This window comes from Lissotriton vulgaris, chromosome 12 (assembly GCF_964263255.1).
Source record: "Lissotriton vulgaris chromosome 12, aLisVul1.2, whole genome shotgun sequence".
Classification (NCBI taxonomy): domain Eukaryota; kingdom Metazoa; phylum Chordata; class Amphibia; order Caudata; family Salamandridae; genus Lissotriton; species Lissotriton vulgaris.
In genome coordinates this window covers 799,365,562-799,390,790 of record NC_141700.1, presented here as the reverse complement: position 1 = coordinate 799,390,790, position 25,229 = coordinate 799,365,562, and the positions used below count along the sequence as shown (strand labels likewise).

At 47.8% G+C, this 25,229-nt stretch overlaps 1 protein-coding gene across 1 annotated transcript in view; it reads right to left on the bottom strand.

The window, feature by feature from the left end:
• Positions 1 to 25,229, bottom strand: part of SLC25A11 (solute carrier family 25 member 11) — a 90,081-nt gene that overhangs the window by 37,733 nt on the left and 27,119 nt on the right. Inside the window, exons 2-3 of the mRNA XM_086946215.1 lie at positions 23,819 to 23,971; positions 22,510 to 22,716 (exon numbers count right to left, since the gene is read on the bottom strand). Coding sequence (XP_086802341.1) covers positions 22,510 to 22,716; positions 23,819 to 23,971 — 360 coding nt within the window. The remainder of the gene's footprint in view (positions 1 to 22,509; positions 22,717 to 23,818; positions 23,972 to 25,229) is intronic.

The window sequence follows — 25,229 nt, the reverse complement described above, 5'->3', positions numbered from 1 at the left end:
GACCTTTGGAGATCCAGTCATGGATGATAAAGTAAGCAGATCACTCTCTGAACAGGGGGCATGAGCCGCAGAAGACCCTTGGAGATCCAGTCATGGATGCTGAAGCAGATCACTCTCTGAAGAGGGGACATGAGCCACAGAAGACCCTTGGAGATCCAGTCATGGATGCTGAAGCAGATCACTCTAAAAGGCCTGCCCAGCACCAAGTAATTGGTGTTCCACAATAGGAGGGTGCACGGGGGCGTGGTTAGCCGAGCTGCGAGATGGCCGCTCTGTGAGCGAGCTCCGCCGGCTACGATAATTAATCCTACTACCATCCTGATCCTGGCACCTGCGGGCCCCCGCTACCTCGGGGTTCAGCAGCGGACACCTACATGATCCCCGCATGAAAGTTTGAGGCGCACAGCTGCAGTGGCCGGGGAGCTAGAGCCTTTTGAGAAACTGCCGCCCTGTAAGCCCGATCTGATCCTGGGCGGAAGTGCAGTGCCCTGGGCGACGCGGCGCACTACAGCCCGCGGCTTCGAAGGCCTCTGGGGGCCCGGAAACCGGAGACGCGAGAACTTGCAAGCGGAGGCGCCGCGGCTTCGGACAATCCTCGGTGAACCCCTGCGGAGCAGGGGGGCAGCCCTGAGCACTACTGGCGGTTGAAGCACAGAGGGCGGCCAGATCCCCTGCTCGGCGACGGCTCCGACTGCGACGTAGGAGTCGGACCCGCCACTCTCCCGGAGCTGGCGCATGGCGACCGGGACTGAAGCAACCAGGTTAGAGCCTGATCCTGCACCGATACAGGCACCGGCTGAGACGGACAGGGTGCAGCGTGAAGCGGTAAGTGAGGTGGGGCCCCGCTGACACCATCCTGCCCACGCCGCTCCGCCTGAGAGGTGCTGCTGCCATTAAATAACGAAACCTGAGCAACACCTGCACCTCTATGACACCGGGGGACTTGAGCCCTGACATCTTGTGCCGGCCCCGGCTCTACTGCTTTGCTGGACACTGCGCGCCGCTGCTAAGGAGCAATACATAAGACGCCCGCCCTTTTGAGACTTGAGGTTGGCCTGCCTTGTGGGTTGCTGTAAACGTGTGCATGGTACAGACGCGTCACTGTGACCTGGGAACTCGGGTGCAAGTCCAGAACCCCCCGGCACTGCCTGTGCAGCCCCGAAGCCACACCGATCGACGCACCTACAACCTGCGAGGGGCCACTGTGTTTCCGAGCCACCCACTGGCGTGGTCCCACCACCACGATGGGAAAAAACGAAGCCAAACAATCAAAAATAAACTTTGATAATAAACGTCCTCCTGAGGTAATATAAATTTTATGGTCATGTTGTGTTCCCTAGCGAGTACCCCACCGACTCCATGTACGAGTTAAAAGTGCATGTAACTTCCCTCCTGTACCAGCTATGAAGACGCAAATACATTTGCGTCCAACGTTAACTTGTCCTCTTTCAGACCCACCATGAATGGGTTTGATGGTCCGTTCCTAAGTATGCTATGCCAACGTCTTTTTGAAGTGTACTCCTACGTTTTTCAGCCTGGCTGAAAGTAGGCCCTGAATCTCTGCCACCGAGCCTCTTTTCTGGCTTCTGACTGCGAGGGCCTCTGCCCAAGCAGCCCCCGTACCCGTGAACTCTGACTTACTTCTAGCGCGGCCCTCCGTGCTCAGCTCAGCCTGCTGCCTGCCAAGATTGACTATAACCTTCGAGTTATCTGTTTTCCTCCCCGAAGATACATTCCAGCCTGCTAGCTTCAGTAAACATCCTTCCTCAGCTACAGGGCTAAAGGGCCGACCTGTCTTTATGCAAGTAATTCATAGCCTCTGTTGCCATGCTTCCATGGAAGGCCCCATGCCCCCACGCTTCTCATACAGACACTCAGGCGCTTATACACGCACTCACAGCAAGTATAGAATAGCTTCTGCTCTAGAGACCTTTCTGCCCAGATAGCTTAGTTCCTAAACATCAGATATCAGATATGATAGAAGCACAAGTTGATCTGACATGCCAGACTTCTGTCTCTTTCCGTCAGTGTAAATGTCAAGTCCCCTGCACCCCGTCTATCACACGTCATGCAGCTGCGCGCGCATCCAAGCTTCCGATTTCTGCTGACATTGCAACATTCTGTTAGCACCACCCCTTGGTGCCACCCACTTGCGTCACCTATCAGTGACGTTTCTAGCACACACGCCTAGTTTACGCCTCTTGATGATGTACTAGCACCACGTGTATACTGTTATCTTGTCTTCTCTCAGCTGTTACGCCTCTTACATTGAACATTATGATGTAAATCAAGTATATAAGCTATGTATTGTCAATAAACGACGGCGCGCTCATCTATCCCTTCTGACATCCTGTGTGGTGGTCAGAACATGATATCCTGATTCCTTTATGAGGAATAAAACCCTTAGAAACTCTTACACCACGGACTCTGTTTTCCTTCTTTCCGATTGAGTTATTATTGATTAAGTACTTACCTGTCTAGAAATTAAGAGAGTAAATTAATTATTTACATCATTTTGGCGCCCGAATAGGGACCCCTCCCCCACCTCACGCGCCGGAAGGTGCGTTGCAATCCGTGTCCCCTGCCATCAGTTAGACGGACAACACGTGTACTGGCAGGATTTCCTGCATCCCCCTCTGACACACGGAGGTGACGAAGACTGCGATCAGTGCCCAGACGAGGCGGTGAGGAGTGCGGAGGATCCCGACCAGAGCCCAGCCGAAGGAAGCAAGGTCCGAGGTGTGAAGAGGCCCACCAGTTTTCCGAAGTTTTCCGAAGTTTTCCGAAGTTTTCCGAAGTTTTCCGAAGTTCCGAGTCGAGTCCAGTCGAGTTTTCCGAGGCCTTCTGTTTTCCGTGCTTCCCGGTGAGTACCATTGCTGGGTCGTATCTAGACGGGTTTGGGTACGCAAGTCCGGTCTGCACTGTTTTTAGGCAGTGTATCTGTACTGTTTAGCAGTATATAAAGTATTCCGAATTTCTGCACTGTTACAACAGTGTATCTGTATCGTTGAGCGGTACATTCAGAGTAGGGGGAAGTTAGCTATGTCTTTAAATGTTTCATGTGATTAATGTCGTGGTATGAATGTGATTGTTTTTGTGCATTATTGTGTTTTCTTGTTTAAATAGTTACATGCTAATTAAGTATTTAGGATCAAGCATTTCAGTATCAAGTAGGCACAATGCCGTTTTTTAACAAATTAAAGCAGATAGGAACTAGGAAAGGGATGTTAGAGGAAGAAATTCCAATCCCCCCTAGGGACACTCCAGGTAATTTCATGTATAATAAGCATGGCATAGACGCCATCTTGTATCTAGAGTTATGGACAGATTATACCAAGCACCTAGAGGAAAGATACCGATGGCCAGTTAACGGAACATGGGATGCCGAGTGCATCATAAAGGTAGAAGAAATATTACGGAAAAAGAAAGCTAGACAATCTCAGAAAGACGCCATAGAATTTTGGCGTAAGGAATCACGTAAGCGCGCTGATAGAGCACTCCGTAGAGAAGACAGGCTTAAAGAATCAGAAAAGGCCCAAGAAAACGAATTAGTTACTGAGGGAATTCGAGTAAAAGTAGAACAAATAGATCGTATCCTAAATGGCAAAGTGAACAACATGTATCTTTTGGCCGATGGTACCCCTGACGCCATTTCAGAAATACCGAAAAATTTGCCGTCACCATTAGTTCCAACTAAAGTAATGCATAAGACTACTAAAGACATATTCCTAAATTCATATCTCGAAGATGTAGCGCCAGCTTACACCAATCTGCCTGTTCGTGCCCTGCCTACTGACAGGGCCGGGGGTGGTACTGCCCCCCAAGATCACTCTCAGCCGACACCGAAAAAGACTAGTCCCGTTCCGCCAGCCCCGCCACTTCCCTCACCTAAAACTGATCTGCCGAAACCACTTCAATCAGATCCTACTAAAAGACAAATTCAGATACTGACTACACACAGAGATAATGCCCAAGCTTCCGCTTCAGAAGGTGCGACCGCGGGTCTCCAGACCCCGCCACCGACTCACAGATTAAATCTCAGAGGTCTGCAGAGTCCTCTTACGTACAGATCCCCCCGTTCTTCTAATTCATCCCGTCTTGATGCACTAAAAGAAAATATGTCAGTTTGTAGATACGATCCAGAACCTGGACAGGACGACTTAATGGTATTAGCGTCTTTACGGTTAAGATCTGCTACTGATAGTTTGTTATGTTATGCAGGAATGAAGGAGCACCTAGATAGAATTTATGAGTTCGTTCAAACGGGAAAGGACCCCGACAGTATTAAGGATGCCCTGGAGAAACAGAAAGTTACCATGCAAGCACTGATACTACGATTTTTCATAAATTGTCTAATAAGAGAACGAGACAGGCCCGGAACAGAGCAGAGTGAATTGGATGCATTGAACAAGTGGGGTCAAAATATAGCCGATGGAAAACATGACAGACAAAATTGCATAGAGGCCATGTATAAAAAGATTAAGAAAGCAGTGATAGCAGTACACGAGAAAGAGAAAGAAAAGGCTCCCTCCGAGGAGGAAGAAGAATCTGAAGAACTAGAACCGACTACAAGCACTATAGCATATGTAGGTAAGGGAACTTATCTAAGGAAGGGTATCCGTCCAGAAAGCAAGAGAGTTTTCTTCTCTGCCTTAACGAATCCGAATTCTGCTGAACATCAGTTCCAGGAAACTGATAAACGGCTTCGAGATCGAGTTGGGTACCATGTACTCAATTCTATGGATGAACAAGAATTAGCCCGATCAGCGGTATCATGGGCCGAAAATGCAGACATATATAATGATGACACCGTAGCACAGACATTTCTGAACCTCTCCCCCGACGAACAGAAATTAGCAGGTATATATATGATTCAGCACCTTCTCATTAAGTACAGAAAACATTATTCCGATCCAGGTCCCTTACATGAGACACTAGAAGCACTACTGATGGATAGATGGAGAGGCCTAAGCACTAAATTAGTTCAAATAATTCTAGAACAACGACGCAGATATGACACCTTTGTAAGTCCTGAATATGTTCCCGCCCCACCTCCAGAAAGGAAAATGTACCATATGCAGTGCGGGGGTGGTATTGAAAGTCAGAACCCCTTGCGAGAAGTGCACCCTGTTATGGGTGAGGATAAAATTTTGAAACGCGTGTATGTACACACGCCTCTAACTAAATTAGAACTGTTAGAAATGAAGAAATTAGTACCGTGCCATGATAAAGACCCTGCAGGTTTTCATAGAGAGCTCAAAGACATGTTACTGATGGGGGACTACACATATGATGATATCATGAAAATGTTGAAAGTATTATTGCCTACGGGTATATTCGAGAAATTAAAGGAAAAGGACTGGGAGGTGGGAGACGCAAAGATTGCCTGGGCAGAAATAGAGGACGAAGAAAAGAAACGGGTTCCAGGTTTAGGCCTTGGGGACAAAACTAAAGCATTACCAGGTTTAATAGTACAGGTCCTGCCCAGATTATTGACAACTAGAAAGGAAGATTGGGATGCAATCTCGTCCTGTAAACAGAAACATGATGAAGATACTAGCGACTTTTATTCAAGATTCGAGAAATGTTTTATTATCAATAGTGGCCTCCAGCCAAGTAGCGAGTCGTACCCACATCTTTTTGTATCAAAGTTAGTCGAGAATTCCCTACCGTTAGTTAAAAATAGAGTGTATAAAGTCGAGAGTACATGGCAAGCAAATACGCCATCCCAGATGTTACAAATGTTACAATATCACCAGAATAGAATTAGGGAAGAACAAGATCAGGAACAGAAGCGCATGAAAGACACGAAAATGAAAATGTTAGTAGCCCAGACGGTCCCATCCGACAGTCACAGGAAAGGTACGACCCAGACAAGTCACGCTGCAGCTCCTGTTAAAGGGACATGCAATTATTGCAAGCAGCCAGGTCACTACGTACACGAATGTGCAGTTCTGAAACATAACATAGCGACAGGTAAAACTAAAGAGAGACCGCATCCGCCTAGACAAGACCATAACCAGCATCAGTCTACACAGAATACACAGCCCATGCATGCATCCGCACAGACAGCACAGACCGTAGCAGTACCACAGCCACAGCCCATTGCTGCAACCCAGCAAGTCTCACAACAGATGTACCAGTATGCCCAGTCTGCTTACCCCGAATATTCCCGATATACATGAAACAGCCTAGAGAGGGAAGGTGGCTTGCCTCTTATCGAGATTCCTGTAGATCAAGAAGGTCCTTATGTACACAGTCAAGTATTGGGGAAAGATAGAAAGTTTTTAATTGACACAGGGGCAAGTCGCACTACAATAAGTCATGACGAAGTTCCAGGGGCACCCCTCTCAGGCTCACAAAATGTTTCCCTTGGTTTTTCAGGACAACCTATTGTAAATGAAGTCTCAGAACCAGTTCCCCTGGCTGTGGGTCCATTATCACGTGTTACAGACCTGTTACTAACAAAATCATGTCCGGAAAATCTGTTGGGAATTAAAACACTGAAGGCTCTAGGGGCTATAATATGCTGCTCCCCGGAGGGAGTTAGACTCTTTCTGCGGGATTTCAAGGGTCATTACGTCCTTCGTGAGTTTGACGTCAGATTGAAAAATGTACCTGATTACTTGTGGGCAAAAGGCCCAACTGATGTAGGATGTATGCACATTACACCATACCGCGTTACCCTCAAGGCAGGTGTTGTATTACCCAGAATCAGACAATACAAGTTACCACCCGATGCTGTAGCGGCTTTACTGAAAATCATTGAAGAGCTCATTGCCCAAGGAGTGGTCGTCGAGACCGACTCCAATATCTGTAACTCACCCATCATTCCGATTCTTAAACGTACTGATCCCAATGCACCGCCAGTATATCGGCTGGTGATTGATCTTCGAGAATTGAATAAATGCATTATCCCACAGTATCCTGTGGTCCCCGATATATCATCTCTCTTGACTGCTATTGATTCAGAAGCAACGTTCTTTACTGTAATTGATCTCAAGAACGCCTTCTTCAGCGTGCCTATTGATCCAGAGAGCCAATATCTCTTCGGATTCTGTTTAAATGGACGCAGTTTCAAATTTTCGCGCGCACCTCAAGGATTCACAGAAAGCCCCAGCATCTATAGTCAAGCACTGAAAAGACAACTAGATTGTATTCAAATGCCAGTTAACACCGCTTTACTACAATACGTCGATGATCTGCTGATCACCGCACGAAGTGAGCCCGAATGTGAAAAAGCATCACTGACAGTTTTACATTTCCTGGCCGACAAGGGACACAAGGTGTCTCCTTCGAAGCTACAATTCTGTGTTCAGCAAGTTGTGTACTTGGGTCACTTGCTGTCCAAAGTGGGGAGACAGCTCACTCCCGATCGCATTCAGTTAATTGTGAACATGCCGCAACCCAAGACACAAAAGGAAGTGCGGGCCTTCATAGGCCTCACCTCGTACTGCAGACAATGGATTCCCCAGTATGCATTTCTAGCTAAACCACTCATCCAGTTAACGACACAGGAGGCAGCGACTTCGACTGTCCTCCCTTGGACTCAGGAACACACACAAGCTTTTGAAGAATTAAAGAAAGTTTTATGCCAAGCACCAGTTTTAGCGACACCATGTTACAGCAAACCGTTTACACTTTTTGTTACAGAACGTGATGGCACAGCGTTATCTGTCCTCACTCAAGACCAAGCAGGTTCACATAAGCCTTGTGCTTATTTTTCTAGTACATTGGATTCAGTAGCTCAAGCACTCCCTGCGTGCTTAAAGTCAGTAGCAGCAACAGCGTTAGCAATAAGACAAAGTGATTCAATTGTTTTAGGTCATCAGTTAACAGTTCAAGTACCACATTCTGTAGAGGTTTTGTTAAACAGAACCCAGACTCAACACTTAACTATAGCACGACTGACAGGTTATGAATTAACACTATTCCAGCCACACATAGAAATCAGACGTTGCAGCATCCTGAACCCCGCAACACTGTTACCTACAGTTATGACAGATCCAGCTCCGCATGATTGTATAGAAATAATTAATGCAGTAACTAAGCCTAGACGAGACTTAACAGATGTCCCATTGACAAATCCAGACCTGACACTTTATGTGGACGGTTCATGCATGAGAACAAGTACAGGAGAATTAGTGGCCGCGTACGCCGTGACCACTGAAACTGAAATTAAAGAAACACATCGTATTGACACCCTGTCTGCTCAAGCAGCAGAGCTCATCGCTCTGACCCGAGCTTGTATTCTAGCCAAGAACAGAAATGTTAACATATACACAGATTCCCGCTATGCCTTCGGAGTTGTACACGACTTCGGAGTCCTCTGGCAAGAACGAGGTTTTCTGACTTCCCATGGGGCCAAGATACAACATGGCCCCCTTATTCAAGCACTGTTAGAAGCAATACATTTGCCCTCGGGCATATCAGTCATGAAGTGTAAGGCACATACTAAAGTCACAGATTCTGTTTCCCAGGGTAACGACCTGGCAGACCAGACAGCAAAACATACAGCATTGACTTACACCCAGACTACTGATGTGACAAAGACAATAGTCCAGACCCAGTGTATGGCAGTTAGAGATCCCACCCTAGATGTAATTGATATCCAGACACATGCTACTCCAGAGGAGATAAAGAAATGGACTGAACTAGGAGGGATTCAGACAGATCAAGGTTGGGTGACGAAGGGAAAATCTATATGGTTTCTCCCCGACTCAATGGTTCAAGTCATGATAAATACAGCACATAGTCCTGCCCATCTTGGAGAGAAAGCCATGTTAGACAGTTTACAGAATCTCTGGTACAACAAACACTTACGAGCAGCAGCAAAACAGAAAGTGCGTACTTGCATGATCTGTTGTCAGTTCAATCCAGGTAAAAGCGTCCCTGTTGAGCAAGGTGGATTTCATCCTCCCGATCACCCTTTTGAAGTCCTCCAGATGGATTATATCCAGATGAATAGCTGTAGAGGATTTAAGTATGTCCTTGTAATTGTTTGTGCTCTGTCCCGCTGGACCGAAGCATACCCAGTCCCAGACTACACTGCTCCGACCACTGCCAGACAGTTGGTTCGTGAATTCTTCCCACGGTACGGTTTGCCCCGTGTCGTGTACTCAGATAACGGACAGCCGTTCTCGTCCGAGCTGATGAGACAAGTTTCCCTCTTGCTAGGATATCAGTGGAGGTTCCACTGTGTCCGACATCCCGAAGCAGCTGGCCTTGTAGAAAGGCATAATCAGACACTAAAAATCCGTCTTGCCAAGATCTGTCAGGAAAAAGGGGTCGACTGGATAGTCGCCCTGCCCGTGGCACTATTCTACATGAGGATGGTCGCCCACTCGAGATCAGGGCTATCCCCGTACGAAGTGGTCTTTGGCAGACCGCCGAATATGTGGGGGACGCCCGTTCCGAAAAAGATCACTGATATTGATTGTAACATGTTGACAGATTACCTTGCCTCCTTGATGTCTGCACTCCAATCATGTCGTTCACAGGTTGCCGCAGCCTTCCCTGACAACACCGATGTAAAGGCGCATGAGGTCCGCCCAGGTGACCTGGTAGTCGTCCGGAATTTCGACCGGAAAAGTCCGCTGGAGCCCCGCTGGAAGTCTCCAAAGACCGTTCTGCTTACCACTAGGACCGCCGTGAAAATCGAGGGGAGAAAGGGGTGGGTCCACACGAGTCACATCAAACTATGCAATGAACTAAAAAACGGACTGAAACAGGACTCTGACTCGTCCACCCCCACCAAAGACTGTGTTGAAGCACAAGACGTTACTGTGCCTAAAAGAGAAAAGACTCTTCAAGAACTTTACCGAATGAAGCTTCGATCTAGCAAGTCAGACAGTTTAATTGTTTAAGTCCTCCCTTAGGTGAATCGGTTAAATAGTTTCTGACATGTATCCCCTAGATCGAGTTAGAGAGAGAGAGGAAAAGAGAAGAACATATTGCAAATCCCTTCGTAGTCACTGCATAGTGACACTAATAATCATGTTTATTCTGAGTATTCTAATTATTATTGCCAGCATTCTGCTTCCTATGTACTGGCCTATTTTCAGGCGTGAACAATCTGCTTACAATGTCTCTGCTGAACACACTTTTAGTGAACTTCCCGCACATGAACTATCTTACAGACTTGCGCTGCGCAACAATACATTTATTAGTATGTTACACCATTCCCATCAGACAAATAATGCTACAGACTGTTGGATATGTGGCCGACTCCCTCCCTACCAGAATTACAAGGGAGCTCTGCCCCTCTTTCCGTACCCATTCACTCACAATGGCTCCTGTGGAGCATGGTTTAAAATAATTAATTCTTTAGATCCTGATATTGCTGTTTTCGATGGGGGCTGGGTTTGGGGAAACTTGAACTTAGTCCTGCTCAACGTCTGTTATCCGGATAAAGAGGGACTTCCCACTCGAATAGGAACTGATCTAGAAAATGAAGTATATGGATTAGGTAATTACACAATCAGCCTTATGATCCTCACTGTTGAATCTGAAACTGCTCCAGTTCTGCCCCATATGTTAGTATTACCAGTCACAGGTGAATTATGTGTTAGCAAGAAAGGTTCAGTACACGTAGGTCATAGTAAATGCACTACTGTGGTCGAGTTCAGTGACCATGGTAAATCGTCCTTTAAAGCTATCAGTCATTCCTACTTTGTTTGTGGTCATACCGCATACATACGTTTGCCTCCAGATTGGGATGGTACCTGTTACATTGCCTTCCTTCTGCCACCTGTTTTCCTAGCTCCTCCTGATTACCATAGAAATACGAATCTAGCACCGAATAGACCCAAAAGAGATATTCCCCTTGTCGACTACACAGAAACGGCATGGGAACAGTACACTGATTTCAATAAAGGATTCTTTTTCTTCCTAGGACCTGTCCAAAACAGTAAATTAATACGCAGATTAACGAGAACACTCGAAGCAGTAGTGAACGAAACTGCCTCCGCTCTAGGTAACTTAACAGAGGAGCAGTCTGCTATACGGACTGTTGTCCTTCAAAATCGTCTTGTGATTGACGTCATCTTGGCAGATAGAGGTGGAGCTTGTAAGGTCATCGGGTCAAGTTGCTGTGTTTTCATTCCACAAAACGCACCATCTGTCTATCAAGCTATCACCCGTTTACATAAAATTGCAAATCAGATACATCAGAATCCAGGCACCTGGACTTGGTCCGGTTGGTTCTGGACTACGTTAACGGCTTGGGGATGGAAGATCTTATCGTTCCTAGGCATTGGCCTTGTTATAGTATTTAGTTGTTGCCTATGCCTGCAGTGTGGGCCAGCGATATGTGGACTGTGTGCCACATCCTGCATTGAGCATTCCAGTTGCCTCTCAAACAGTCAAAGAAAGAAAGACGAACATATAATGTTACAAGAACAAACTGATCGATTTATGAGGATCGATATATCATGAAGGGTCCGTAGGGAACAAGGAGGGAATGAGGTAATATAAATTTTATGGTCATGTTGTGTTCCCTAGCGAGTACCCCACCGACTCCATGTACGAGTTAAAAGTGCATGTAACTTCCCTCCTGTACCAGCTATGAAGACGCAAATACATTTGCGTCCAACGTTAACTTGTCCTCTTTCAGACCCACCATGAATGGGTTTGATGGTCCGTTCCTAAGTATGCTATGCCAACGTCTTTTTGAAGTGTACTCCTACGTTTTTCAGCCTGGCTGAAAGTAGGCCCTGAATCTCTGCCACCGAGCCTCTTTTCTGGCTTCTGACTGCGAGGGCCTCTGCCCAAGCAGCCCCCGTACCCGTGAACTCTGACTTACTTCTAGCGCGGCCCTCCGTGCTCAGCTCAGCCTGCTGCCTGCCAAGATTGACTATAACCTTCGAGTTATCTGTTTTCCTCCCCGAAGATACATTCCAGCCTGCTAGCTTCAGTAAACATCCTTCCTCAGCTACAGGGCTAAAGGGCCGACCTGTCTTTATGCAAGTAATTCATAGCCTCTGTTGCCATGCTTCCATGGAAGGCCCCATGCCCCCACGCTTCTCATACAGACACTCAGGCGCTTATACACGCACTCACAGCAAGTATAGAATAGCTTCTGCTCTAGAGACCTTTCTGCCCAGATAGCTTAGTTCCTAAACATCAGATATCAGATATGATAGAAGCACAAGTTGATCTGACATGCCAGACTTCTGTCTCTTTCCGTCAGTGTAAATGTCAAGTCCCCTGCACCCCGTCTATCACACGTCATGCAGCTGCGCGCGCATCCAAGCTTCCGATTTCTGCTGACATTGCAACATTCTGTTAGCACCACCCCTTGGTGCCACCCACTTGCGTCACCTATCAGTGACGTTTCTAGCACACACGCCTAGTTTACGCCTCTTGATGATGTACTAGCACCACGTGTATACTGTTATCTTGTCTTCTCTCAGCTGTTACGCCTCTTACATTGAACATTATGATGTAAATCAAGTATATAAGCTATGTATTGTCAATAAACGACGGCGCGCTCATCTATCCCTTCTGACATCCTGTGTGGTGGTCAGAACATGATATCCTGATTCCTTTATGAGGAATAAAACCCTTAGAAACTCTTACACCACGGACTCTGTTTTCCTTCTTTCCGATTGAGTTATTATTGATTAAGTACTTACCTGTCTAGAAATTAAGAGAGTAAATTAATTATTTACATCACTCCGAAGACCCCGGCTCCAGAGGCGGGAGGCGACATGGCGTCGTCGCAAGGGACACCGGCGGATATAGACTTTGGTGCGATCATCATGGAGGTGAGGTCCAGCCTGAAAAGTATTGACACCAAACTTGACGCCATGTCTGCGCAGCTAGAATCTGTGAAATCAAAGGTTGACGTACATGAGACTCGGCTGGACTGCTTAGAAAACAGGCAAACTGAATGCTGCGAATTCCAGCAGCAGGCCAAGCAACATATTACATCACTGGAACGGGAGCTGGACATTTTGCGAGCCAAGTCAGATGATTTGGAGGCGCGTTCCCGTAGATCCAATATACGCATAACGGGAATTCCGGAGTCAACAAACATTGACAAGATGGAGAAGTATGTGGCAGACCTATTGCATGAACTGTTCGACCCACACTTGTCCTCAGTATTCACGGTCGAGAGGGCGCACAGATCGCTGGGGAAGAAACCGCCGCCAGGGGCTACACCTCGGCCCATCCTCGCTAAATTGATCAATTACCAGGACAGAGACTTGATATGGCTCAATCAGTCACTAGATATGCTCATTCCGGCCAAGTGGAGTAAGACTACATCCAGTCCTTCTAGCCCTTGGTATGATAAATCTCTCAAAATACTTAAAGCCTCCTGTAAAAAAGCAGAACGCGCATGGCGTAAAACTTATGATACTGACCTCAAGGCGGCCTACAGGGCCTGCACTAGAGTGTATCATCGGGCCATATGTGCAGCTAGGGCTGCTTTTTACGCTCAGGAGATTAAGAATAGTACAAACCCCACCAAGGTCATCTTCAGGGTGTGTAAGGACCTTACAAGCAAGAGGACGGACATTGCTACTATTGAACCCTCCATGGCACACTGCGAGGATCTAGCCTCGTTTTTTGTAGAAAAGGTGGAGGCCATTTACAGATCATTTTCTCAGCTTCCCATCAGGGAGAATATGTCTACATCTTCGGTTCTCAAACCACTGTTAACTATCCCTAGTCCGACTCGGGATGAGTTTTTAGCTTTGACGACAAAAGTCAAATCCGGTTCTCCGGACGATCCCATGCGACCCGCTCAATTCCGGGAATTTGCCGAATGCTGTTATCCTGCCCTGCATGATCTTATCAATCTGTCCTTTAGTACGGACAGTGTTCCCAAGGCTTGGAAACAGGCGATGGTCATTCCGATCCTTAAACCTGCCCTCGATCCGACTAAGCCAGAACACTATCGACCCATTTCCCTTCTTCCTTGGCCAGCCAAACTAGCGGAAGCGCATGCTAATCGTATTCTATCATCTCACCTGCAAGAAGCGAATCTACTGGATAATTCCCAGAACGGATTCCGTGCAGGTCATAGCACCGAAACAGCTCTCTTGGCTGTGGTGGAGCACATCAGGAAGATGTTGGATCAGGGTCAGACGGCGGCACTGATACTTTTGGATCTTAGTGCCGCCTTTGATACGGTGTCCCATCAGATTCTTTTACATCGTCTGATGGAGGTTGGAGTTGGAGAGATGGCACTTGAGTGGTTCCGCTCCTTTCTTAAGGATCGAGGTTTCAAGGTGTCTACACCTCCTTTTGTCTCTGCTTCACGACCTATACTTCAGGGCGTTCCCCAAGGTTCGGCTCTTAGCCCCACTTTATTTAATTTATATGTTCAGCCTTTGGCGGAGGTAGCCCATAGTTTTGGTCTTTCCTTAGTGTCATACGCCGATGACACGCAGCTGGCGGTGGCACTTAATGGTGACTCTAACATGGACGCCCCCACTTTCCAGTCAGCGTTAAAAGCTGTTTCTGGCTGGATGGCGAACAACCGACTTCAACTTAATGCCTCTAAGACCGAGGTCATTATTTTTGGTAAGGAAAGTGGGCTATGGGGAGATCAATGGTGGCCTTCTGATCTTGGCCCTGCTCCCACCCCCGTGAGTGAAGTCAGAAACCTAGGGTGTGGTTTGATGATAAGCTTTCTTTCACCTCCCATGCTAAACGTGTGGCTGGCGTATGTCTAGGTACTCTGCAGTGTCTGAGACCTATTTTTAAGTTTTTTGATGCTGAGACAAGACAGATTATAGTCCAAGCTCTGGTTCTTACCAGATTGGACTACGCCAACTCTCTGTTTTTGGGTTTAAATCAGGCCGAACTATCCCGCCTTCAGAGGGTCCAAAATGCGGCGGCCAGGATGCTTGTCGGCCTCCCGAAATTTGTCTCAGCTCGTCGAACTATCCAGAATCTCCACTGGCTACCGATTGAGCAAAGAGTTAAGTTTAAAGCCCTCTGCTTAACTTTTAAAATTCTTAAACTAGCTTCCCCTCCTATCCTTTCACAGACTATCCTGCACTATGTCCCTGCTAGAACTTTTCGCTCTGCTGGATTGAACCTCGCCATTGTGCCGCGTTTTAAACGAGCTAGAATGGGTGGACGCTCGTTCTCAGTGCTGACGGCTGCCCTCTGGAACTCTCTGCCAGCTCCTCTCCGTTCAATCTCTGACTTGCTTCTTTTTAGGAAGGCTTTGAAGACCTTCCTCTTTTCCACAGTTTAGTCTTGTCTTCTTGCCTTCTCTGATGTGTTGTGTTATCCAATTCTCCAAGCGCCGGGACGCCTCTTGGCTGCGGCATCCGTGCGCTATACAAAAAATAAATAACATAACATAACATATTACGACTGGCGAGAGAGAAGGGCAAAATCACCCATAAGGGAAACAACATTTCCTTTTATCCGGACTTCACCCCTCTGGTGCAGGCGGCCCGTAAGAAATTCCTCCCGGCGAAGAAACTATTGCTGCAGGCAGGTGTGCCGTACTCCCTGCTGTACCCGGCAAAATTGAAGGTACTCCATGATAACACTACCCACTTTTTCACTGATGCGAAGTCGGCGCTCAAGTTCGCCAAACACATCGGCGGTACGGGAGCCAGGAGAAGGTCGCCCAGACACGAGGATACTGCAGAACAGCTAAGCGACAATGACTAAATGGACTTCTGATGTGCGGTTTGAGACTATGTAAGTTTGCCCCCTCACGTCCTACATGGGTTCACGATGACTCCTCACGATCAATGCTGTTACACTTAACCTAGGAACGAGAGGGGTAAGGACATGTCTCGTCCCCGGGCTTCCGGATGCGCTTCATGGTGCCCTAATGCCTATGCGACTATTGGAAATGATAAGACCAAGTGACCCCAGGGCGGGGGATTCGTAGAGCCCATGGAACCTTATACCTAACTGTAGCCACCCCGTTCACACGGGGGTGTAAGCACCACGCCCCATGGGGTACCTCCCATTGTTTTCGCTGTTGGTTTTATGTCACGCCTTGCGTGCCTTACTACGGGGTATATCACGACCTAATTGGGAGGTTGCTGAGGGTGGAGGGAAATGGGGGGGGGGGGGGGGGGGGGGGGGTTTGTTGAATTGTTATTCTTTGTTATGACATGGTGCAATGTGCCTTTTGCTAAGTTTTCATTTTTATGCGCGAGATTAGTGGCAGGGAGGTGTGAAGGACATTGTGACACTGGGGGGTGGGCCGGGATGCGGATGATCCTACATTTACAGTACCTTAGACATGGGAGGGATTAAACTATGGACCTGGAACATCAGAGGCCTCGGGGACTACAAGAAAGCCAGACTAATGCATGGCACGTTGGCCAGACATAACGTAGACATTTGCTTTCTGCAAGAGACTCATATTAATACAACCCCTTCACCCAGATTGAAAAACTCCAGATGGTCGGATGTGTATTCTGCCATTTACTCTAATTATGCAAGAGGGGTGGCTATACTTGTACGCAGGGGGCTGGATTGGCGGGAACATGCTCACATGCAAGACGTGGATGGCAGATACGTAATCTTACATGGTTCCCTGCAGGGGCGACCTGTAGTGCTGGCTGCAATTTACGGTCCAAATGTAGACGACCCCGACTTCTTTAGGGATGTATGGGCGCAGATCGCGCTGCTTGACTGCCCATCAGTTGTGCTAGGAGGTGATTTTAATGTTGTTATGGATGACCATATGGACAGACAAGGTGTGAGTAGACCTATGCATGCAAGAGCGCGCCAGGCCGTCCGCGATGTGATGGGTGAGGGATTGCTGGCGGATGTGTGGAGAGTTCGTCATCCGAATGTGAGAATGGGGACCTGTTACACATGTCATAAAGCGGCTTGGTCCAGATTGGACTTCTGGTTGGTGTCTCCTGAGGTTGCGACATGGGTGACAAAGGTCGAAATACAAGCTAGATCACTATCAGACCACGCCCCTTGTGAGCTTGAGCTACGCCTACCCGACACCATTAACAGGGTATTTACATGGCGATTACCCCCACACGCACTAACAGACCCAGTATTCGTTGAGGAGATAAGAGATGATATCATTAAATACTTTGCTGAGAATACAGGCTCCGGCACCTCAGAAGCCATTGAATGGGATGCCTTTAAGGCGGTGATCAGAGGCCAGTGCATAGCGAGACGGGCGGGTGTGCTGCGAACGATTCGTGACACGCTGGCGAAACTGGAAGGGGAGTTGAGGGGGCTAGATGCGGCCTTTAGCCTTGACCCGACTTTAGCACTTGCTGGTGACATGAAGACGAAACTGCTTGCCTTTCAGGAGGAAGCAGAGCGCGAGGTGCGGTTTCTGGGGAGGCAGGCTGAGGGGGCCGCAGGTACGGAGAGGGTGATAGGCCCAGCAGGACACTTACCAGGTTGATAGCTCCTCGCAAACAATCACACCACATCCACGCCATTCATGACATGGAGGGGTCTTTGGCCGTAGGCCAGGAAGCCGTGTTACGTGCTTTCACTGACTTTTATGCGTCCCTATACGCCTTCAAACAGCCCACTGCCCCGGCCTCTTTAGACAGCTTTCTGGATTCCATTGCCCTAGTTTGGTTTAATAACAACCACAGACAGTACATGGACCTGCCTGTTACCGTCCAGGATATTGCTCAGGTGATCAAAAGCATGCCGGCGAACAAAGCCCCAGGACCTGATGGCCTGACAACGTCCTTTTACAAAACTTATGTAGATGAACTGGCGCCGAAACTGCACTCTGTGTTTGTGGAGGCTCTTGAATTAAACTCACTGCCAGATTCCATGCATGAAGCCTTAATAATTACGCTCTTAAAACCTGACAAAGATGAGATGTTCCTTGACTCCTACAGGCCCCTCTCCCTAATTAATGTAGACGCTAAAATTTATGCTAAAATAATTGCGGACAAACTGCAACCGATGTTGCCGCTTATTGCACTGCCTGACCAGTCCGGATTCATCCCCGGCCGGGCCACGTCACATAACCTCAGAACTATTTTCTCGATCCTTCATTACCTACATCCATCTATGCAGGCGGCAGTGGTGTTCTTGGATGCCACTAAAGCGTTTGACTCTTTGGAATGGCCGTATTTATTTAGAATATTGGAAAGAATGGGATTCAGTCGTAATTTCATTACTCTAATAAAATTGCTGTACACTGGACCCAGAGCCAGAGTGTGCGTAAATGGCCTTGTCTCTAGACCTTTCGATATATCTAGAGGAACCAGACAAGGGTGCCCACTGTCCCCCCTCCTATTTGCCATTGCGATGGAGCCGCTTGCGGCTAGGTTACGACAACACCACACCGCGAGGGGTATCGGGTTCAGCTCTCGGAGCTTACTGATCTCGTTATATGCTGACGATGTGACGTTGTACATCGTCAACCCCAAAGACAACATGAACCCGTTGCTCCGAGAATTCGTGAGGTTTGAGGGCCTGGCGGGAGTATCCATAAATTGGTCCAAATCTGTGGCCTTCCCGCTGACAGATGAGACTAGTCGGCCAGCTGCAGACTACCCTCTACGATGGGAGACTGAGGCTGTTAAATACCTTAATTTGAGGCCTTTTCACAGTTGTCTTTGTTATTAATGATGACAATTTTTTTGTGTTTTGTAATGTTCTGATCTTTTGTTGAGTTCACAGAATGTGTTGTTTGTAAATATATGTAATGTTGTGATGTAACTTTTGATGCTAAAAATATTTATGCAAAAACATTTTATAAAAAAATAAGTCAATCAATACAAATGGTTGTCCAACCCAGTGATTCATTACATTAGGGTTGTGTACTTTGATGTCAAACGAATACTGTCCGGTCATTGTTTTGTTGTTCAAATTGATAGTGGCCTAGGCCGGTCAGTGACAGGGCCCAAGCCTCCCCCCAGTTTCTCCTTGTAAACAACTAACGGCACTGTCTCCGAACTATCGGCTGCGACTCATACACTTCAAATTCTTGCACCGGTACTACCGCACACCAATGCTGCTCCATCGCATGGGCATTCGCACGGACACGTCCTGTTGGAAGTGCGGGGGGAAGATGCATCCTTCATACATGTGGCATGGAGCTGCCCCAAACTGCACGAATACTGGGCAGACATCTTCACAGCTATCAACCAAATCTTAAACAGAAATGACACACCTTCACCGCTCCTAGGCCTGTTGGGCTATGTCAAAGACACTGAACCTTGTGACAGGAAGTTACATGCACTCCTCCTCCTCTATGCTAAACAACAGATTTCACTACACTGGGGCAGGAAAGCACTTCCATTGTTCACTGGGTGGATTGGGGATGTCACTTATGGACACGCACAACTAACTCAATACTGGGACACTATGCCCACTGCCTCTAGACCGAATGACATTTGGGATCCATTTCTGCAATGGACAAGAGAGCGTGCGGTGTCGGTCATATCTGGAGGTTCACCTGATGTGGGTGTTTCGGATGATATGGGCTGAATGATTTGGACGCGGACTCGAACTGTTGTGACTCTGTTGATCAAGCCCGGCGCTGGCTTGCCCTGGCCGTAGAGAACGCTTAACCTGCTGTCCCTTTTTGACTTAGCACGCGCTGCGTGTCCTGTTCCAACTGCCTCCCCTGGGATCATTTGGCCCGGTTAATTGCCCTGCTCCGACATCATTTTCCTCCCCCCTACTTTCCCCCCCCCCCCACTCCACCTTCACCAAGGAGGCTTGATACCTGCCACGCCTCCACCACTGCCACGGTTCGCCATCCACTGATAGTCGTCCGGCGCAGGAACACGCGGCCCCGTAACTGTGTGGGGCGCTGCGTGGCTGATTCTCTGTCATTGCACCAATGTTATGTTGTTTACGTTTCCTTTTGTTTGTTGGGGAAGGTTGGGTGAAAACAGTGCAGCTGGATATACCATTCTCACATGCTGTTTCGAAAGCTGAGGGCTGCTGATCGGCCCGATACAGCCACAACACCTCATGTTACGGTCATCTGTCTTCTGCACTGAAAAAAGTAAGACCACTTAACGTGCTGAGGTTACATTGCTCACATACCACTCATTACTGTATTATGAATCCTGCTGGAAGCTCGGAGTTCCGCAACGCTAAGTTCCAACTGACTGCTTTACTGAAGTAGATGATGTGTAAACTTCATAGCGGCCTGCCTCCGGGTTGTTGGCGTGACGCAGTGTAATCATCTGACTCATTTTTCATAATAAATGTCTTACACCAAAAAAAAAAAAAAAAAAAAAACCAATAGGAGGGTGCACTGAGTCCTGGATTCTAACGTTAGATCGTCCAAATGACCCTCTGCTTGTGGCCATTGCCTCGCTAGACACTCCTGCAGGGGGCGCAAGTGAAGCCTATTGCAATGCATGAAGCCATCATCCCCAAGAGTCTCATTACTGTTCCTACAATGAGAGGACATCACGTCGGAAAGAGGCAGCAGCTTTTGAAATGCTATCATTTTCTCTTGGCTCTCGTCGAGACATCATTTAGAGCAGACCATAGAAAAGGGTCAACCTGTCGTGGCTGGAGGGGGGACTTTCTTGGTTTTGAGCAGCCAACTCTGTATGCAAGGGAAGACGTGAATAATGCTTGTGTGCACTCACTACTGCTAGACATTCGGTAAACACCCTCCGGCCATAGTGACCCCGAAGGAAAGGACTCTGAACCGGTTGTGTTGTCCATTTGTTACAAAGCAGAGGTAGCCACGGAGTGCTAGATGTAGGGGGGTGTGAATGTAGGCATCGTAGAGGGCGTGAGCCGCCATGCAGTCACCTTTTTGGCGCAGCAGGATAATGTCCTGAAGGCAATCGAGTGAAAGTGCTCTAACAAGATATAGTGGTTTAGTGGCCTGAGCTCTAGGAGTGACCACAGAGCCCCTTCCTTTTTGGGGATCAAGTAGTACAGTGAATAGACTTTCCCCGCGCTGGTATGGGGCCACCAGTTCGAGCACCTATGGATCCGGATGCTCGCATTCCTCCTTGAGCAGTCGAAGATGCTCACAACTGTGGATGTGTTAGTGGGGTGGCATGTTTGCTGGCGTTGACCTCCAGGCAATGCCTCTGTTGTACCACCAAAAGCACCAGTTTGAGCCTCAGCTTTTCCTCGACAGCTGTTGTGTGATCTGAAGAATGGCAGAAGAGGTACTGCTTAGAGACGGAAACACCCCTGCTGGAACAACCTCTCCCTTTTACTCTCCCATTACCACTGCATCCACCACTACCTCAGGGCTTGAGAGTCCTGAAAGGGCTGTTGCTGGAAATACCAGGCTTGGAGGAGGTATAGATGGCTTTGCCCTGCCTCTGGCCTACTGCGTACAGAACGCAGACCTAGGTGTTGAAGCCTGTAAGGAACCCATCACTTTGGCAGCCTGTATGTTCTTCACTTTTTCTAGCTTCAGATCGACTTGCGGGCTCATCAGATGCTCCCCAACTAAGGGCACCTTAAGCAGATGCTCAGATATGGCCTAAAGCCAGAGACCTCTATGGCAGGACACGGAGGTTCAACTCAGATGAGGCAATATCGGCTGAGGCCAGCACATATCTGACATTAGCGTTTGAAAAGATCCTGCCTCCAGTTCAGTCTTGCGATGGGCCGGGAGGGGGGCGGGGGGGGGGGGTGACTAGCGCCTCCAGCTCCTTCCACTGATGAGGTGTACATGGGGCGTCCCCTGAAAAAATGCTTGATTCTCCATTGTGTGTCCAGCCCCAAAACCACAGCTTACCAGCTGCATGGATCTTCTTACTCTGCTCGTCTGTGGGGGGCAGATGGGGGGGGCATCTGTTGTCGCGGAGGCTCTTTTACTGAAGGTAAGACCCCCAGGGAGTCAGGTGGGGCCTGGCCCCCGACGTACACCAGGTTGTCGAGAGCTGCTTTATACTTCTTTTCCTCCCAGGGGATCATAACTCTAGCCTTCACCGGATAGCTGAGGTTCTCTCAAGATCCTGAGCATCCCGCGGAGCACATGGAGGGACTCAACAGACCTCTGCATCTTGGACAACGTCCCCACTAAGGAGTTCTCTTTCTCTTGCACCGCGCAAAACACATGTTGGCTGAAAGTCTGAATAACTGTGATGGTTGAGAATCATTGAAGAATTATACAGGGATGTGGATTATTTGTATAATGAATGTTAAGAAAAGCTTGAAAAAAGAAATGACAATGGAACAGAATCTATGAGAATTATACGATTTGGAATACTTATGATACTGTGATAGCTCCCTACGAGAACCTCTGTATAGAACCCCTTAAAATAAGCATACGTGATTCCATCACATATCCTCTGCCACGTCATGCATGGATGCACACTGTCGAAAGCAGGGATCACGAACATCCGTATTCTTCTCTGCATTTATCTTATCCAAAGGCCACAGTCAACCCATGGTACACACCATACGACCTGGGAGACCCACCCCCATCATCTCATGCTTGGCCAGGGCAATCAAAGAGGTAAAATAAACTCCGGAATACCACTTCTGAACAATACTTGATGCGTCTTTCAGGGACGTCTGGTCACACACCTTCCTAGTCCTACACATGTTGTGCAACACCCTTAAGAACAACAAGTAACCCACCTGCCATCTGAGGTCATCCGAATGAGTGCCACTTCTGCTGGAGTGCCCACAAAGGCCCCAGTGGCACCTGCGGTCATGCCAATCAATGCCTTCATGAGAAAGTTGGGCGGAGTGCCATCTGCCTTGGTGAGCTTCTCAAACAGGATGGTGTAGATACCCAGGCGTGTAGTGGTGTAAGTGGCCTGCCGCAGTAAACCTGCTGAGAGCCTGAGAAGGAGCAGTCCAGTCAGTAAAGGAAGAACAGGGTACAGCAAGCAGTGCCATGTGGGAGCAAACACAATCAAACCCTAACCTCTAGGCACAAGACACAGGAACTTGCCACGTGACTCATAACACTGTGAATATATTTAGTACGCCGCCTCTAGATAGATTATATATTATATTTATACACACAGCCACACACACACACATATACATACATAAATAACCAGTCTGCTTTTCCATAAAAAGTGTGTTTTTTGGTTTGCTAATAACTTTGCCCATGTTTGACGAATCTTCAAAAAACTTCACGGAAAAATAGTTCATCCGCCCCAGCTCCTTTCTGGAACGTTTTGGGGTGACCCATCAAGCAGGTGCCGAGAAAAACAGGGGGCCCCAAAATGCAAAATCCCAATGCATTTACCATAGACTTCCTTAGACAAAGCTAGAGCAAAAACTGCTGAAAGGAATTACACAAATGTGGCTGGTAGCTAGATCTTAGTCTGCAGATTGTGCTTTTTGTGATTTGGTGTAAATCAGTTCACTAGTTTTTGAGAAATGAAGGGCAAAACAATCCCGGCCCCGGCGTGGCCCTTCCTCCCCGACTCACCAAAAGACATCTTGCAACCAATGGATTAGGAAAAACTGCTCTTGGCATTTTCTGTGACTGAACCCATCAGCGTTCTCTTGGGGATGTTGCCTCCAGGCTGCCCCCAGGCGAGGCCACCGCATTGAGCACGGCTCATTCTCCCACAGAATCATATCATTTGAACATTGGCACATCGACAGCTCACCACAACACACCAGGCTGACCACCTCGGTCAACCGCTATGTCTTTAGAGGCATATGACGGCTGACCTCTGTAAAAAGCGGAGATGGTATGTCTAGGCATAGTCTGTTTTCAGAGTACTTTGCAAAAGTCATGTTAGAACCACCCCCCAACAAGACCAGACACAGTAAAAGTACACTCCAGTTTGTGTGAATATTTTGTTTTAAAGACCCCAGAAGGTACCAGTCCGATACATCTCTCTGAATGAACATCAATAAGCATTGTGGGGGTTCTTGTTGAGGAGGATTCCCTCTGCCCTATGTTTGCCAGAGCTCGTCTTACCCGGTGTAAATGCCACGCAGCCCCTCGTTCCGCAGGATGCTGCCCACCGCGTGGAAGCTGGTCTTGTACTCCCTCACCTTTGCGCCTTCCCCGCTGAGCTGCATGCGGTTCTTCACCAAGTCCAGCGGCTGCACAAAGACGGTGGCGGCCATCCTGTGTCAGAGAGATGGAGAGAAGGAAGAGTCAGAGATGACAGAGAACAAGGCCTGAAGTGGAGCAAACATAGGAATCCAGCAGGCCTGTCCCAGAGAGCTGTAGGTGGCCTGTGGCACCTGAGGACAGGCAGGACCTGGGATTCTGCAGGCATCTCTTAAGAATGGTATGACATGTATGTGTACAGAAGGGAAAGCCCAGGCCCCTCCTGACGTGTCCGTAGACCTGAGGTGTAATGAAGGTGTGTGAATATGGGGGGTGTGGGGAGTGAATGTATCATTGCGGGATCACACGACGGACTGGGACAAGAACAGTGTTCATGGTGCTGAACTGCCAACCACATGTTGAGTCGGTCTCTCTTAGGACCAGGTGTTGTTTGATTGCCTAATTTTGGATCGCTGGTGTCCAGTGGCCGCCAGACTAGAGAGTGGAGCACTGCGTAAAAGGATGGAGGTGTAAGGCTGCACGAGGACCCCATAGACAGATGCCCGTTTTCTCATCCTACTTTCACCACTTGATTAAACTTTGTGCGATTTGGGGATTTTTTTCTATCTGTCCCCAAAGAGTTATTAAAAAACACTACACCAAGTTTATCTCACAGACTGTATGGAAATAACAAGCATTGGAAATGCAATAGGTCTCGCAGCATTAGAGTTAGTGCTTTTAGAATTGTTTATGGGTTTTTTTGGTAAATGTTTAGCATTTTTGTTTCCTGTAGCCAATGCTAAAGAATTACAAATAAAAAAAGCCATAAACATTTCTAAAAGCTCTAACTGAAATGGTCTGAGACCTATTGCACTGTGTGAGGGTGAGGTGTTGAGGGTGAGTGAGGGTGAGGGTGAGTGAGGGTGAGGTGTTGAGGGTGAGTGAGAGTGAGGGTGAGTGAGAGTGAGAGTGAGGGTGAGGGTGAGGTATTTGTGTTCATCAGTAGCTAGTGTTGTGCAACTCAGACATTATTAGAACAGTGCTAAAGACTAAGTATACCTGTGGTGCGCTGGAAATGCCTGTAAGGGGAAAACAAATTGTAGTACATATTACAGGTATACGTATCCAAACACTGAATGCCAAATTACTTCATAAAATTCGATAGTGACTGTACAAGTGTATCAATAAGAATAAAGCAGGTACTGGAAACCGTGATGGCTTAGTGCCTAAAGTGAGCTAGGGTGATTATCCAAGCCCCTTGTGAAAAAACATGGCTTAAAACCTTAAAAACAGCAGACAATAAATAGTGCGAGACTCACCTAATGGTCTCAAT